This window comes from Mustela erminea, chromosome 17 (assembly GCF_009829155.1).
Source record: "Mustela erminea isolate mMusErm1 chromosome 17, mMusErm1.Pri, whole genome shotgun sequence".
Taxonomy (NCBI): Eukaryota; Metazoa; Chordata; class Mammalia; order Carnivora; family Mustelidae; genus Mustela; species Mustela erminea.
Genome location: NC_045630.1, coordinates 17254258 through 17271484, shown reverse-complemented (window position 1 = coordinate 17271484; position 17227 = coordinate 17254258). Strand labels below are relative to the sequence as shown.

Genomic DNA, 17227 nt, shown 5'->3' with positions numbered 1-17227 from the left:
AGCATCTGACTCTTGGTTTTGGCCCAAGGTCGTGAGATGGAGCCCTGCGCTAGGCTCCACGCGCCGTGCAGAGTCAGCTTAAGAGTCCCTCCTTCACCTTCTGCCTCTGTCCCCTGCCTCTGGCGCATGTGCTCTCTCTTTCTCAGACATAAATAAATAAACAAATCTTTAGGGGAAAAATGAATAGTGCTGGGTATCTAGTACGTGCCATATAAGTGTCTATCAATTAAGTGTCTATAAAAAATAAAAATCATAGGTGACTCGGACCAGGGAGATAGTGACAGAAGTGATCCAATGTAATGTGACACATTTTGAGGGAAAACTGAAGGCAAGCACTGGGTGTCAGTGGGAGAGGAATCAGCTGACTCCAATGCTTCCAGCCCCAGCAACAGAAAGAACGCATGTAGGCTCCACTTATAGAGCAAGAGAAGCCCGCAGAAGCAGACTTGGAGGAAAACTGGCATTTTGCTCTTGGACCGATCTTGCCTGGGGCACTTACGGATGTGCATAGGAAGGTGCTGGTGAAGCAGGTGGCATCTAAAACCCAGGGAAGAGGTCTTGGCTAGAGGTGCAAATTTGGGCATCACCAGTCCCTGATGGTCACTAAAGGTCCAGGACTGGGTGAGGTCACCAGGAAGTAAGTGTTGGTACAAGACGGTGGAGGATGGGGCCCTGGGTCCCCCAGGATTGGGGCACTGGGAAAAGGAAGAGGAAACAAGCAAAAGAGGTGAAGAAAAGTCTGGCAAGATAGGAAGAAAACCTAGAGTCGTAAAGGCCATGTGAGAGAAGAGTTCTAAGCAAAACTGAGGGACGGTGGACAAGTGGTAACGGCTGTGGCCAGCAGGTCAAGGAGATGGACACAGAGGACCACCGAGTACACTCAGCAGCATGGAGGCTGGTGGGAGCTTGACTGGCACACAGACCTGATTTCACTGGTTTCCAGAGGGAACCGGAGACAGAGAATGTAGACAAAAGGGCTCATTATGCTCTCCATCTAGACCTCCACATGGACCATGAAGAGTAGTTGATCACAGAAACCAGAAGAAAGGCCTAGAGGTCCAGGGGTCCAGGGGCAGCGGGTGGTTAATGGGGTGCTTGGAGCTCCTGCAAGCTTCTGTGACTTCTGCTCTTTTCCCAGTGAAGTAGGAAGGCAGTTGCAGCGATGAGCTAGGAACAGGCTGGCAGGAGATGTCGGGGTTTGAGAACTAAGGGGAAATTATGTGAAATAATCTCCAAAAGAGCATGAGGATGAATAGAAAGGTGGAAACTAGTCAGATTCCTGGGCAAGACCAAGGGCCAACTTGAAGGAGGGGGTCACGAATTTACAGCGAGACAAGTACGCATTATAGCTGCATGGTGTTCTGCTGTGCAAGTGCGAGGGGAAAACCGGTGGCAAGTGAGCTTCAAGCAGGGCTGGGATCCTGCCGGACCAGTATAATGGGGCAACAGAGGGGCAAGGAAGTTGAGGGTGAAAACAAGGATGACGGAGCACGAAGCAGACGGGAGCCAGCCTGGGAGGCATCCAGCATTCTTGCCGCTGGCTGAGGACGGGCTCTGTCTGAGAAGCTGGCAGGAGAAAGGGTTGAGAGGGTAGTAGGAGGTCGCAAGAGTGACATCACCATTTTGCTCTGTGAAGTATTTTTGATGCTCACAGTGGAATCTAATTGGATAAAATGAGAAGTACGGACATGAGGGAGCAGAAAAGCAGTAATGCGATCGACGTCTGTGGAGTCAGTGAGGTTACAGAATCTTGGGGACGAAGCGCAAGAGGGAGTGGACTGCACAGAGAAGAGGCGGTGGCCAGAGACTAAGATGCCACGTGAGGTTAGAGCAGCGCAGTTACGAGGTCGGGAAAGCCACGGAAGTGAGGTCTCGGCAGCCAACATGGAGGCCAGACCATCGGGGAGAAAAGGTGAGGGATCCAAGAGGCCTGGATCCAGGAAAGTCATTAAGTGGATATGGAAATCACCAAAGACTGACGGCCAGAGGAGAGATGGGAGACAGGCAATAAACCAACAGCTAAAATCTTTCTGGAAAGAAGGGGAGTGGCCTGGGAGTCTGTCGATGGCTACAAGAAGGAATAAGGGTACTACGGCACGAGGACATGAGCTCCAAAGCTGGCATTTCAGGACAGGATGAGGAATCATGGTCTGAAAGCAATCACGAGGGGCAAGGAGACATGTATCCCCAGCTCCCAGGCTCAAGAGTGTGAGGGGTAAGGGAGGGACAGCAGCCCCCATGTGAGGCAGCTGCCGATCGAGCCACGTTCCTGGGGGAGAGGCAGGTACCAGTCAGAACAAGCAGGTGATGGGTATATCCAGAGAAGGTGACAGAAGGTAGAGAGTTTTTCTCATGATGGAATGTGAGATCCAGACAGTACAATATTAAGGTTAGGGGAGCTGGCAAAGAGTAGGAAGTGGGTCAGATTAAGGCATGTAGAGCCGTATGAGGTTGGATTTCGGATGGTAAAGGAAAAAGGCAGGATGGTATCAACCAGGGACACCTCCGGATGGGCTGCAGAGATGAGGCTGTGAGTGCCAAGAAGCAGGGAGTAGGGCAACATCACTGTCTCTAGCATCTCCCATTTTTCTCTTCAACCCATTCCAACTGGCCCCGGCCCCATCACCCTACTGAAACTGCTCCCGTGAAGGTCACCTCCGTATTGCTGAAGCCAGTGACCCCTTCTCCTCCCTCGTTTTATTTGACCTCTCCGCAACCTCCTACACAGACAATGACTCCTTCTTTCCGAAAAAACATCTCTCTTCTTTGTCCCTTTACTCTCTGGCTTTCCTTATTTTTTTTTTTAACAATTTTATTTATTTATTTATTTGAGAGACAGACAGAGAGTATGGGTGGAGGGAGGGGCAGAGGGAGAAGCAGACTCCCCGCTGAGCAGGGAGCCAGACGTGGGGCTCGATCCCAGGACACCAGGATCATGACGTGAGCCGAAGGCAGACGCTTAACCGACTGAGCCACCCAGGCGCCCCACTCTCTGGCTTTCCTCCTACCTCCCTGGCCAATCCATCTCAGTTCCCCACACAGGAAGGTTGACACGCCCCCAAGCCACTGGTGTATCTGCTCTGTTTCACCTCCTCATGGCCCTTCCCAGGTGAAAGCACAGTCTCCCATAACTCGAAATAGGTAGCTGCTACAAGACCTTTATATCCCCCAGCTGGCAAAAGTTTAACTTAGAGAAAGATAGAATTACTCATCCTTCACTAGCCATGGTGAAGCTAGTCTTTCAGTGAGTACGACAGGAATCCTTGAGTTAGGCCATAGGACAGGCACTGGGTGACGTGGAAAGTGTGTGAGATAGTCTCTGCCCTTGAGCTGTTCAGAAATTTCTCGGGGAAACAAGACAGAGGTGCAGAGGAATACAGTACTCCTGAATATGAAGAAAAACCAACTATGAGAGCTGCATGATACTCACATGGTCACCTACTTTCTCCTGTTCAAGTTTGGAGGCCATGGGGTGACTTACCTAACATCATACCACTTAAGTCAAGTGGTTAAGTCACCCCGGGAATTAGACCCAAATCTATCAAGCTCCAATCTCTTGCCACGGTGTCTCAATTGGTGGTTCAGATAGAAGGTGAGTCCTCTGGGAATTAGAAAGAAAGGCACTGCAAGGTTGTGGTTCAAAGCACGGATTCTAAAACCAGACTGCCAGGGTTGAAATCATCAAATCCCAATAACAACGTAGTGATTATTGGGGGGACTTCTCTGTGTCTCTGTGCCATATTAAACACTGGTTGTCTGAGTGTTATTTAAAGTTATTTAACACTGGTTAAATATGGATAATAACTGGACCTACCATACAGTAATGGTGAGGATTAACATAAGTTAATACGGGGGCTTAGGCTTAGGACGTCACCTGGCTCTTAGAGCCATGGAGGGTTTTAAAGACTAATAGCGCTTGAAGGTGAGCAACAGGAGAGGAGGTCAAGTGCTGGACGCCTGACTTCACTCTGAATCCCAGGAGCCCGGCACACATCAGGACCCACTGAATGAATGAATGATGAACCAGAGAACGTTTTGACAACCATAGGAAAAAACCTCCAGAGATCAGCTGGTCTACCCCTCTTTGTAGCACCCAGAATGTCCACTGAAACCAGATAAGTAAATTCTACCATGACCACCACCATCAGAACACATCTATTGCTCGTCTTTTTGTACTTAATAACATTTAACAACTCAATACCCTAAGGAAGACGTAGAGACTACAAGACGTGCAAACATGCAGGATGTTCACTGGCATCCACAAGACAAAACAAAGCCTCTAGGTGGGGAGTAAGCCTGGAGCAGCGAAGGAGAATCCGATGAAACATACTCTGCCTTTAAGGTCAGGCTCTTTGGAATAAAGCCCAGGTTCTCGAGAGGCACGAACTGGGTTAAAGGCAATCTAAGACAGATCATAAATGCTTCTACTCTACCCAAAAAAATCAGAGATAAAGTCATGGGGGCAACAATCTCTTCCACCACTCACCCCAAAATGTAATCATTCACCCAAGGATGATATTAGAAAGAGTAAGTTTAGCTACAATTCCAGAAGAAAAATGAGACTGATGATTCATGTTTTGGTGACTTCTCCATCGTTTATAGAGCTCCTCTTTTCAGGGAAGCTCAGAGTGTGAAACAGACCCCTGTTCTTTCTCCAGATCTTAGCAAACTAGGCATGTTTTGTAGGGCAAGCCTGATGGCTCCCGGTGACAGCTGTCACCCTCGGTGAGGTTGCACGCAGCCTACAGCTGGTTAGCGAGGTTCCCGCTGAGCGCTGGGACCTCATCTGTTGGGTCAGATCCCTCTGTAGCACCAGCGGCAGCGACAAAAGCACCTGACTTCCCGGGCAACCCCTTCCCACAGCCACCCCATCCTCCCGGCCGCCGCCCTGGGCGGCTCCCCGCTCCCCCACCGTGTGTCCCCGGCCCCGCCTCCCCGTACTCACTCCCACTCCTTGCGCCGGGCCTGCGGCGTGCTCTGCATCTTGTGGGCCTCGTGGGCCTTGATGATGTCGCGCTGCTCGATGAGGCCCCCGCGCCGCCGTTTCATCACCTCGGGGCTCACCGGGAGGAAGGGGCTGGAGCCGGCCTCCAGGGCCGCCCCGGCCTCCCAGCCCGGGCCCTCGCCCTCCTGCACCGGGAAGAAGTTGTCGAAGCCCGCGGCGGCGGCGCGCGGGGAGGCCGGCAGCATGCCCACCTCGTCCGAGGCGTCGGCCTCCAGCAGGACGCACTGCTGGGGCCGCCATGCCTCCTCCTCCGGCAGGGCCAGGACGTGGCGGCGGCGGCCCGCGGCCCAGGGCTCAGGGCTCCCGCCTGCAGCGGGGCAGGGGGCGGGCTCGGGCAGCCTGCGGCCTGGGCTCGGTCCACGCATCTCCGGCACCATCCCAGAACATTGCTCTGCGCGGGGAAGAAGGGGGCGAGAGAGAAAGGGGAGAGGGGCAGGAGGGTGAGGAGGGGTGGGCACGAGGGAAATAGAGAAAAGAAAGAGGTTAATGACGTCAAAGCTTCCGGCTGACCCAGGGCTACGTCCCAGGCCTGGCCCAGAAGCTGGCACACAGTAGGGACTCCGCAAATGGTGGCTGACCTCAGGAGCATCCCCTGTGGACCAGGCTGGGTGTCAAGTGCCGGGATCCAGAGTTAAACAAAGCAGACTTAATTTCTGTCCCATGAACTTCACAGTCTAGTGCAGACACAGAGGTTAAAGAAATAATTAGCTGTGATGTGATGAACGTCTCAGGGTACTGGTGCATCGGGGGAAGAACTCCAAAGGCTGTCCTTCTGGGCCCTGGCCCTAGGCAGCCAGCAGCCTGTTCTCTCCCATTCAAGAGGAAGAACTGGGACTCCTCTGGGGAAATCCCACCCACTACCTGCTGCCCAGACTCTCACACTCTCTCCCCAGCAGTAGCCACAGGTAACCCGTCTTTGAGAACTGGGCCCTGACTAGAGGTCGCTTCCTCCTTTCCTAATGTGGGCATCCACACAGGATCCGGGGAGCACGTGTGGCCTCACGGGCCTCTGTTGGCGTCCTTGAGCCTCGCTCTCCTTTTCCCTGCCAAAGAGGATGTGGCCGGATTTGCATATGAAGGACACTCATCCAGTCCACCCTGACTGAGGGCTTCCCGTGTGCCGGGCGCTGTGCCAGGCGCTGGGCACACTGAGATGAGCTGGATTTGGTCCACATCCTCCTCACGGGAGACACAGGAAGAACATCCCTTTTGAGCCAGTTGCGGTGTGAGCTCATAGTAGGGGCACTGAAACCCATCACAGGATGACTGGAAGGGCTTTGTGGAGAGGACCATTATGTTGGGTTTAAACAGTGCTTGCCATGTGAGGAGTGAGAGAGGACTCCGGACAAAGGGAAGAGCATGTGCAGGAGGATTTAGGGAACAGAAGGAAGGTGTGGCCAGACCTCCCACGGCAAGTCTGAGGTCTAGCGGACGGACCTTCTGACATGAGAGGGCCTGAAGCGACTACCTTTTTGAGGTATTTGCTTACTGTCTCCTTCCAGCCTTGAGCCCAACCCCTGAATCCCTGCCTCCTCCCCACCCATGTTCCAAACCACACACCCCAGTGATGACCACAAATGGCACACACACAGCCCCTCGGCGCGAAGCAGTGCCACATGCTCTACTCGTTCAGAGAAGGCGCAGCATCCCGATCGCCCAACCAGGGCTCCGTGAGGGCCCGCTCTGCACTGGGGACCGTGGTAGGCCCCCCAGGGAGGCGTCTTCCCAGAACGCTACTCTCCAGACCCCACCACCGCCTGCCCCAGTCTGAACTGAAAGTCACAATAACAAAGACTCATAAAATGGGCAGGAATGTTCATGGTATAGCCATAGCGTTTTATAGGTGAGGAAGCTGAGCTGCAGAGACCTAGAGAGTGGCCCAGGGTCACACTACTACTCGAAGTCACAGGCCAGGCTTCAAATCCCGGCTCACAGTCTATCCCACTGTATTGACCACCCTGCCTCTACCACATGAAGCAGAACAAGGAGATGTTCTCCCAGCCCCCTCCGCATCACACTAAGATCGCAGGTGGACAAGAAAAAGCCAGGATGATCTTCCTGCATATGCGATAAAGCCTGAAGGGGACAATGAAGAGAGCCTAACTTCCCTAGAGAGTAAGTCATTCAGTCGTCCTCATCCGTCCCATGTTCCATTTCTAGCATCTGGCCTGGTCTCCCCAGCCCTGTCAGCACCGCACCCCAAGGCCTCAGTGATGCCAGGCTAGAGGGTCTGGGGACACGCTGGTCACTGCTAGACCCTTGGCCACCAAGCCTGAGTCCAAGGAGCAGGGGAAGGAAAAGGTAAAGGGTCCAGCATAAGCTTGGCAGGGAGGAGAAATGAAGGGAAAAATACATTTCAAAATCTGCAAACAGTTGGGTGGGTCCCTGGAAAGAGTGATTCATGTTCTTCACGTTGTCATTCTGTCTCAACTCTGCTTGATGGGTTTTAAATTTATCCTTCATTCCTACAATGTTTAAATGTCTCTCCCTCACCACACACATGCACACGCCCGTCGTCGGGGTGCTCCCACCCCCTCCACAGGCTTCAGCACTACCGGAAGCTCAGGCACTCTCAAGTTCTAGCCCCGGCAGCCTCCTCTCCCTCATGTTCCTCCACGGCCAAGGCTCCGGGGCCACTGTCCCCGCTCTTACTGGGCCACTGCGACCTGGCTCCTGGCATCTGCTTCCTGGCCCAGCCCACTCTCGCTCCCCTTCCTGGATTTCCCCTTCCCAAACACTTTGCCAATCCGAATCACATCTTTGCCAAAATGACAGCACAATAATATGCCCTGCAGAGCTCTGCTTCAACAGAATCAATTTTACGAATATCAAAACATGAAATTATCTCATCTTTCCTTTAAGAATTCCTGTTAAACAACCCTTCTATTATTGATATAAATGTTCATCAGGGGAATCTGTCTGCCAAGCCGGCCAGTCCCCAGGTCTGGCTATCATCAAACTGAGAAAACATTTTCTACCTCAAGTAATATCGATGAGATGAAGTCTACAAATGCCAAGGAGGGACACTGGGATCTACTCTGTAGTTAGCCTCTCTCCTGCCCAGCCCCCACATTCTGGGATTCCTTGAGTCCCTTGAGATCAGGGATTTTGTGTTATCTTTCTATTATCCAGCACCCAGTGTTGAGGTCAACACATAGTAGGTTGTTGGGGTGGTCATGATACTGTTTGCCAAATATTCCGGTTATCCCCCATCCTGGGGACATAGTAGGATGCACTTCCTGGTCTCCTGTGGTTGACTGGGGTCACGTGACCGTTCTGGCCAATAAGTTGTGAGTAGAGTGAAGAGTTTCCCTTCTACACCAAGCATTTAAATGCGGCGGTGTGAGATCTCTAGATCTGGAGAGGCTGGCAAATCCTTCTATAAAGGACCAGACAATAAATATTTCGGATGTTGTAGGCCATGTAATTTTTGCTGCAAGTTCTCCAATTCTGTTGTTATAGCATGAAAACCATCAGACAATATGCAAACAAATGTGTGTGTCTGTGTTCTGACAAACTTTATAAACTTTTGTGAACTTTGCTCTTTCGAATGCATCTCTTGCACTCCTTCATCGTTACTCGGGTTCTACAGCAGCAGGCAGAAAGAGGAAATGGAGAGCCATAAAACAGAATTGAGGGTGGACATGCCAAATGAGAAACTTCCTTAAAAATAATTAAAAATAATGGACATTGGGGAGGGTATGTGCTATGGTGAGTGCTGTGAAGTGTGTAAACCTGGTGATTCACAGACCTGTAACCCAGGGGATAAAAATATATGTTTATAAAAAATAAAAAATTATTTAAAAAAATAATAATAATTAAACATAGGTAAATCAATAAATAATAAAATTAAAAAGAAGCTTCCTGAGGGCAAAGTTGCTTTCCTGTGGCCCCCACCCGCAGTCCCTAATTAAAGGAAAACAGGCCTTGCAGTTCTGAAATCCTGGCCCAAGAACAAGCTAGTGAAATCTCCAAGGGCACCTGTTTTATTCCTCTAACCCTTGCTTTCCACCCAACTCTCTTCTTGTTCTTTATTGCTCTGTTTGGCTGATGGGCAAGGGTAAGACTTTTTAATCACAGCGGTCCTGAGGACGAAAAATGACTTCTTAGAAACCCAACAGCCCCATTAAGAGCTTCTCTTGCTTCCCGGTCCGCATGGAGTAGCAGGGTAAGGAAATCTTCCCTCCTCTCACCCTTCCAGAGTTGGAGCTGAGAGCTTCCTCCACAGAGGAATATTATGTCATTTGCAACTTTCTTCCCTTTATATTCTATCAGGAGTTTTAATTTTTATTCTTCTATTTTTGAATTGCTTCAGAAATAATGGCCCATGCATCCCATTGGCTTGTCTGTGCCTTCCAGGCCTAGCAGGGGAGTCCACTGTGCCAAAGACATGTATCGTTCCCTCACTGGATTCATACGCCCGTTCCACTCCCACCCCTTCACCGCGCACTTTCTCATTCCTCCAAATTATGCGCATCCTCCAATCACCTTCTGAACAATGGATATACCCAGAAGTCGACAAAGCTTATGTTCTTGGGAATGTACCGTCTTCATATCCTGCAAGTCTTGAGTTCAGCAAGAAAGAGGATGTCTCCATTACATACACCACCAAGTAGCATGGGCTGGGAGATGGCGGGCAGAAATGAGACTAAAGGGTGAGTGGTGGCCCAGAAACTCTTCTGGCTCTGCTCCCTCTGTCTGTCTTGCACAAGAAGAGAGCAGAAAAGCCCCAACCCCTACTGCTGGAAATAAAACATCACAAGAGGGAAACAGTTTTTAAAACATGATACCACACAACAGAGATGCCATACTGGGTTCCTCTAAAAATGATAGTCTAGAGAAGAGAAGTCATAGAGTTCATGGATTTTCTGTCCAGCAAAAGGGAAGGCAGAAAATGACCCTACTCAGAGTTCTCACCCTCCTGTTCAGAAAGGAGACGTTCCTGATGCAGAACTATTCATCAAAGGATTTTTCTTTTCTGAGTCAGCTTGCTACCTGACCACAAGGAAGGAAAAAAGCTGGACATTATTTTCATTTCCTGTGACTGCTTAAGGCTGTGGTTCTCAGGCTTTATGAGTATACATCAGAATCATCTACCCTGCTAGTTTTCTAAAATGCAGATTCCTGGAACCTCCCTCCAGAGTCTCAACAATAGATCCTGGGTACTCTCAGGAATCTGTGGTTTTAATAAGCATCTTCTCCCCTAATCATGTCTTAAGAATACGTCCTAAAAGCACCGTAGACTTAGGAGAGGTTGTACTAAGTTGGTAAGAGGTGTTGTCCTGGGTGAGTTAGGAACTTAAAGAGAGACACTATCTTACCCATTTTCAGTCTGTATCTACATACCCAGAGGAGTTCCTCGACCCACCCCCACTCCTTGCAAAACTCTATCCTCCCCTAGACTGGCATCGATTTTTGCCCATCCCACATTCTCCTCCATATGTCTATGTTGTTATGGTGACTGTTCACGGATGGGCTAATGTCCAACTGCAGTTTGACAGGCTGGTGCATTTTGAAAGTAAACCAAGACCCAAAGAAAACACTGCTTCAAACATGGAGTGATCGCTAAGTCCACCAGAGTCCTTGAGGCAGAGTCAAAAGAGCCCATGGTCTGGTGTCAGAATCTCTGGGTTCAGGGTAGAGTTCTTCCACTTGGTAGTCAAGTAAACTTTGGCAATACACCTCTCTTCTCAGTTTCCTCACCTGAGGAATCAGGATAATAATACAATCTGTCCTATAGAAATCAGTGGTGGGAATCAAATAAGATAGCACTAGAAACTGTTAAATCCCATAAATATGGGAAAAAGAGCAGATTAAAGGCTGCATACTAGAGGCAGGCTGCCTAGTATGAATCCGAGCTTCCCTCTCACCAACTGAATCCATGGGCAAATTATAGAGCCTTCCACTCCTCATCTGTAAAACGGTCTTTAAAAGTAGATATTCCATAAGGCTGTCGTGGGAAGTGAATATAGAAGTCTATAAAATAGTATCTGATAAAAATGCCCAATAAATATTAGCTGTCATATTTATTACGTGAAATGTCTTATATTTTTTTGATTAAATGATGTTAGTAAACAACCCCAAAATACCTGTGGCTTAAGATAGTCAAGGTTTATTTCTTTGTCATGTCACCATTTAATAACAGAAACTGGTCTGGAAAATGGCAAGGATGGGCTCTGCTCCACACAGCCACTCAGGGACCAGGTTTGTCTCATTCAGTGACTCTGTCAGCCCCCAAGGAGATGGCACATTTCTTCCCTCAAGGGCCAGATAGTAAATATTTTAGGCTTTGCAGTCCACAAGAGCTCAGTGGCAACTATCCAACCCTGTCTTTGTGGTGTAAAAGCACCATAGATAATATATAAGCAAATGGGTGTGGCTATGTTTCAATAAAACTTTATTTATAAAAACAAGCAGCTAACACCTGAGCTTAGAGCCTCAGAGTCCACCATTAGACTCTCCAATCTGGAGACAAAGAAAAAGAGCTTGGAGGATCTTGCAGAGGTCTAGAGGCCAGACTTAGAAGTGGTATGCACTACTTAGGCCATATTTCCTTAGCCAGATCTCTGAGACCTGGCCCTGCTTAAAATTGAAGGAAAGCAGAAATACAGTCTTCCTGTGTGCCAAGTAAGAGAAGGAGGAAAGCAGTATTAATAATCACTAGCAATCTCCATGACAGTATTAGTATTTGTATTGTAATATAACCACAAAGGTAAATACAAGGGCAAATATTTACAAATATATAAATACACTGAATATTGGCCAATCCAATGGGGGAATTGAAGAACTGCTGAAATTGGCCCCATCATAATGTGGACAGAGATAGAGGAACAGATTTATGTAAAGGAAAAAGGAGAAGCCCTAAACACGACAATCAATTCACCAAAGGATCTTGATGATTTGGAAGGCAAGTCCTCAAAAATGTTAAATGTGGGGGAGGGGGGTCCTAATCGATTACGGAGCAGCCTCACATCACAGACATAACTCCCCCCACAGTCCCTGGATCAATGACACCTCCTCACACACTAGCCTTTTAGCTACATGAAGGCAGAAACCACACTTGCTTTATTGACCACTGGATCCCTAGCACCCAGCCCTGACAGGCGTTCAGTAAATATTTATAAAAGAAAGGAATGCATAGGAGGAGGGCGAGGGCAGGGGCAGGAGGCAGAGAGAGAGGAAAGAAGACGCTGGGGGTTTCCCGTACTATAATTTTGCTACTGTGGTAAATTCGTCCTCTTTAAGAGTTACCTTCTGCAGAAATCCTTACAACTGCACTGGAGTGGATCGAAGTGGTTGTAAGGGGCCTTAACTTGCAACTTTCCAATTTGCTTAAATATTCATCTTTACAATTCCGCTTTAGAAGCTGTTTCAAACCTCACAGGATCTACCTGACTTAAGGGAAGAAAATCTCTTTAATAAGGGAAGAGGACTTAATACATGACTGTGCAGAAATCATCAGAGTAAAAGACAACAGATTCACTCAACAAACATTTATGGAGCACTTACTATGTGTTGGGGACTGAGAAAGGCACTGGAAACTCTATGATCTCACAACAAGCACCCAGGAAAAAACCCAAGAGGTTGGGCCCAGTACAATCGGTTTTTGTTCCTGTTGTTTTATAGCACAGTAACTTTTTAATGTAATGCAAGAACTACTTCTGCCAGAGTATCTTGAGTTTTTTTTTTTTTTTTTTTGGACCATTTGTGACTTTTCTGGAATTTGTTATTTCTGTTAATCCTTCTACTTCCCTAAAACACCCAGACATAAACAGACAGACAGATAGACAGACAAAGATAAAAAGAGAAGTATGTTTTTTTTTTTCTGAGGACCTGTCGGGGAGTAGAAAACAAAGAACAGAGTACCACTCCTCAGAGAGTTTCTGGAAGGGAAACCTGCCAGGAGTCAGTAACGGTTACACCTGTAGAGAAAACAAATGCCTCTAGCCTTTGGACTTGCAGAAACACAGTCAAGGTGCCACAGCTGCCTGACCAGCCAGGGACAAAGAAGGCCTGGTGGGCAAACATGTAGGAGACCACAGGTACACCCTGAAAGGTCCAAGCCACAGCAGCACCAGTCTCAGACCACAGAATCCACAGCGCTGCAGAAACTTCTCCAGAGCCACTTTTCCATCAAAACGCTGACACTCAAGTGTCATCGCCAGGAGTACCAGAAATCTCCAGCTAGAGCCTGATAATATCCTTCCCACCCACACAGACCCAGATTACCTGAATTGATTTCCTTGGAAGCCCTGTTTTAAAGAAAAGTAAGTTACTGCTGCAGTGAAGGTAGGGGTGGAAGACAACAGTGTTGGCGCCGTCAGATAGAATCTCCTCCTGATCGGGGTCCTAACACGAAGCTCAAGTTTTCAAAGCGCAACAGCCTCTCTCTCCGCAGCTCTAAGCAGGGAATGCTGTTCTCACTGCGAGTGCTGGTCTGAAGAGCCACATAGAGAAACAAGTGCAAAGCCTTGAGCCTGGCATCCAAAGCTCCCTGCTGTGGCCCCAGGAAGGACAAGTCTATCATATAACCCTTAAGGGCTTTGCATTTTAACCAGCCATGAGCCTCTGTGGTGGTGGCCGTCCGTCTGTCCGCCACAGCTGGCTCCTCCTAGGGGTCACGTCCAGATGTCAGATCTGTCTCAGAGCCCAGCCTCTGTCCAGCCACCTTCCCAGCTGTGATCAAAGACTTGGAAGTTACAAAGAAGCCTGCCACCAAGTAGAAAAATGACAGGTTATGAGCTGGACACTCAGGCACCAGTGGAAAAGGAGGAAGGGTGGGCTGATGCCTCCATAGCATATCTGGTCTCCAAAAGCTTGCAGACTCTTTCCTTCAGCCCACCCTCATCTCTGTACTCTCTGTTCATTTTTACGTATTTTCTTTCTGGTCATTTATTGTATATTTCACCACATAATTACTAATGGTATTATAATTAACCTGCTTATTTAAGCCAAAGAATTCACTGAGAACAAAATTTGCATTTCCAGGGATAATATGACCTGAAGGATTTTTTGTTCGACAAATACAGAGGACAATGCTGGCGACCTCTGGTGTGCATCTCAGACTGGCGTCCCCCGGCGCTGTGCAAAATGACACAGAGCACTTACAAGATTAGACCAATAATGACAACCAAACTGAAAGGCCTGCATACCTTCAACAAGCTAAAAAGAAAACTCCCAGTAAGCATTACCGCTACCTCTTCAAGACCCTTCCATCTGCCACCTCTGTGCAGTGTCTACGCAGTTTGGGCAATGGGCAATGAGCTCCAGCTCCTGGGTGGGTTCTAGCTGGGTTAAGCTAGTTGGGAGAATCCCATCCTTTTGCCAGTGGTTAATTAAGAAGAGGGCACACGACCCATGTAAGACCAGTAAAGAATGAGGTGAAGCTTACTGGGCTTTTAAGAAAATTCTCCCAGCTCTTAAAGGAAGGTCCTAAGGGAATTGTCTCTGGACGCTGTCGTGCACAGATGTAAATGGGGGTACTTCTGCCACCAACTCACCACCAACGCAACGATGAAGCCACCACCTGGAGGAAAGCAGGGCCAAGAGAATCACGGGCAGGGGAGATAAAGCCACCAGATTTAGCCAACCCGGAAACCTCCCCACCTCTACACCACTAGCAATATGAGGCAACACAGACCCTGATGGCTGGAGCCCATTGATTTGAGCTCCACTTTCTATTATTTCCACCCCAAAGCACACTAACTGCAGGAGCCCCACATCCTCAACACAGTACAACTCACAAGCCCGCAAAACCATTTCAGTGTTTTGGCCACAGGAAAGGGAAAGTCCCCTCACATTCCTCTATATGTTTTTTGGCTGTAATTCATCTTTTATACATAGACACTGGGACTTCAGTCTTGCGTAAAATCCTTAAGACGAGGATTCTGAGAATCCTTCATATAAAAGGAAAATGACTGAACCCCAATGGAATAAAGCTAAATTCAATTGAGCGAGCGGTAAGTTTTAGGAAAATAGAAGGAAACACTGCACTTGGATTATATGGAAAAGGACTTGTTGCAATTAAATAGAGGATAAAACTTTGTAGTGGTCACAGTAGGCACTACCATCACCGTCACCATCATCGTGAAATATAATGGCTTAATATTTATTTAATTTTTTAATGCTACGTATTGCAGTGAGGGCCTTGCAAAGAATAAATCTTAAGAATTCATATAATTCTTGAAAAAAATCTAATGAAACTATTATTAACTCAGTTTCATAAATGAGGAAACGGAGACTTAAAAGGATGAAGAAACCTCCCCAACGTCAGAGTCACACCGTTATTAAGTAGCGGAACATCTACTTAATGTCTGCCTGACTTTGACTGCCATGCTGCCACCTGCCACACTGGGCTCTAAGAACATCAGGACTGTGACAATCAATAATGGCAAGGACAACTTTCACTTATTGAACTCAGATTCAGGACCTGATATTCATGTTTATTTACCACCCCATAAGATAAATATTATCACTTGTTAACGATGGAAAGTCACCCAAGGTCACCCAGCTTGTTAACACTGACTCTGGACTTTAGTATCTGATTCCTCATCAATGTCCCTCTGGGAACCTGCATTTTGAAAGTGGACGTGGTCTCAAATGGTCCTGTTCCTTGGGTACAAGATCATCTGCATGTTCCTTCCTTCCTTCCTTCCTTCCTTTAAGATTTATTTATTTGAGATAGAAAAAGCATGATAGAGAGAGCACAGATAGCACAGGTGAGGGTCAGAGAGAGAGGAAGAAGCAGGCTCTCCGTGGAGCAGGAAACCTGATATGGGACTTGATCCCAAGACCCTGGGATCATGACCCGAGCCAAAGACAGATGCTTAATCAACTGAACAACTCAGGGGCCCTGCTTTTTTTTTTTCTTCTTTCTTTCTGTTTTTTTTTTTTTTTTTTTTTTTTTTTTTTAGCATCTGCATGTTTTAGCGACTGTATGTATCACGTACATACATGTGGAGGGTGTAAAGTCCTGCATGTTGGTGACGGATTAGACCCAGCCTCTCCCACCGTCCTGGCTTTGTGTCTTCACACAGATCCGCGTAGAGGATGAAGAGCCGTGGTCAGCGGCGCTCTCTGAAGAAGCACAGCACTGAGTGGGTCCAGGCAGCCACGCGGGTGATCACAGGGGACGGCCCCCATGTGCGCAAAAAAGGGGAGTGACACTTGAGATCATGTCATCGCCTGGCAAGAATCAAGGAACTCATCTGCTCTGGGATTAAACAAGGAGGAAAGAGACAGCATGAGCCTTGGGATCCCTCCACCTCCTTTCCTGGTCCCCTGGTCCTTTTCTCTCTGTCTCACCACCTTACACCTCCACCGTCCAGCTGCCCCAGTCCTAACCCTGTCTTGTGGCTGTGACCAAATTCCTGCCTGTCTTCACCATGACCCTCTACAAAAAAACTCCCCAAGATTATGGCAAATTTTATCCAAAAATTAAAACTGCTCAGAAAAGAGGATTTTTTTTTTTCTGATTTACAAAGTTTGATATTTATGGAATGTCTCAATGACCTATGTTGGAAAAAACAGAATTACATGAAACTGGGAAACACCAGAAAGGCTGGACCACGGAGTCACCGCACACAAGCTCCAAGGGGGTTCATCCTGTCTTTCTTCTACCTCTTCTTCCCCCCACCCAACACCTAAGCTCCCCCAGCAGCAGGCGCTCAGAAATCAAATCAAAATCATTTCAGTACATTCGCACGTTCTAAGGAGCCAGTGCTCCAGGGAGCTGGGGAGGCTGTTGGACAGCAAGGCAGTGACAACAGGAGGTGAGGCAAGAAGAGGGACCTCTGCTAATCACGCGTGAGAGAGTCCTGACACCGTGAAACACAGGACCGTCCCTTCCATCCAGCTACCTTTTCCATGCATTTTAGTCTGATTTCTCCTATATAAAATCAGTGCCATTCTCACTGGGACCCGTCGAACTCTAGACAATATGGAAGCTCTGTGGCAGGAAAACCTTATCACAGAAATGATCAATTAGCTCTTTTTGGACCAAGCACCACACTGAAGGCTTTATAAGCCTTTTAGCTAATCCTCTCAGCAGTCTTTGGTATTTTTTTTTAATGAACTGAATCATTCACTCATTTATCCAGTCACTTATTTATTCAACACACTTATGCTGAGTACCTATTACATGCCACTAGCATCAGGGCCAAAAACAGATCAGTAAACAGAGACTGACAGGCCACTGTGGTAAGTGCCCAGATGGGAACAAAG

The 17227-nt window shown here is 48.1% G+C and overlaps 1 protein-coding gene across 11 annotated transcripts in view; it reads right to left on the bottom strand.

The window, feature by feature from the left end:
- The window catches only part of CACNA1E (calcium voltage-gated channel subunit alpha1 E), a 492344-nt gene that overhangs the window by 376697 nt on the left and 98420 nt on the right, over positions 1–17227 (bottom strand). For all 11 annotated transcript variants that reach the window (XM_032317766.1, XM_032317765.1, XM_032317775.1 and 8 more), the window contains one exon: positions 4946–5396. In XM_032317766.1, coding sequence (XP_032173657.1) covers positions 4946–5382 — 437 coding nt within the window. In that variant the 5' untranslated portion in view covers positions 5383–5396. The remainder of the gene's footprint in view (positions 1–4945; positions 5397–17227) is intronic.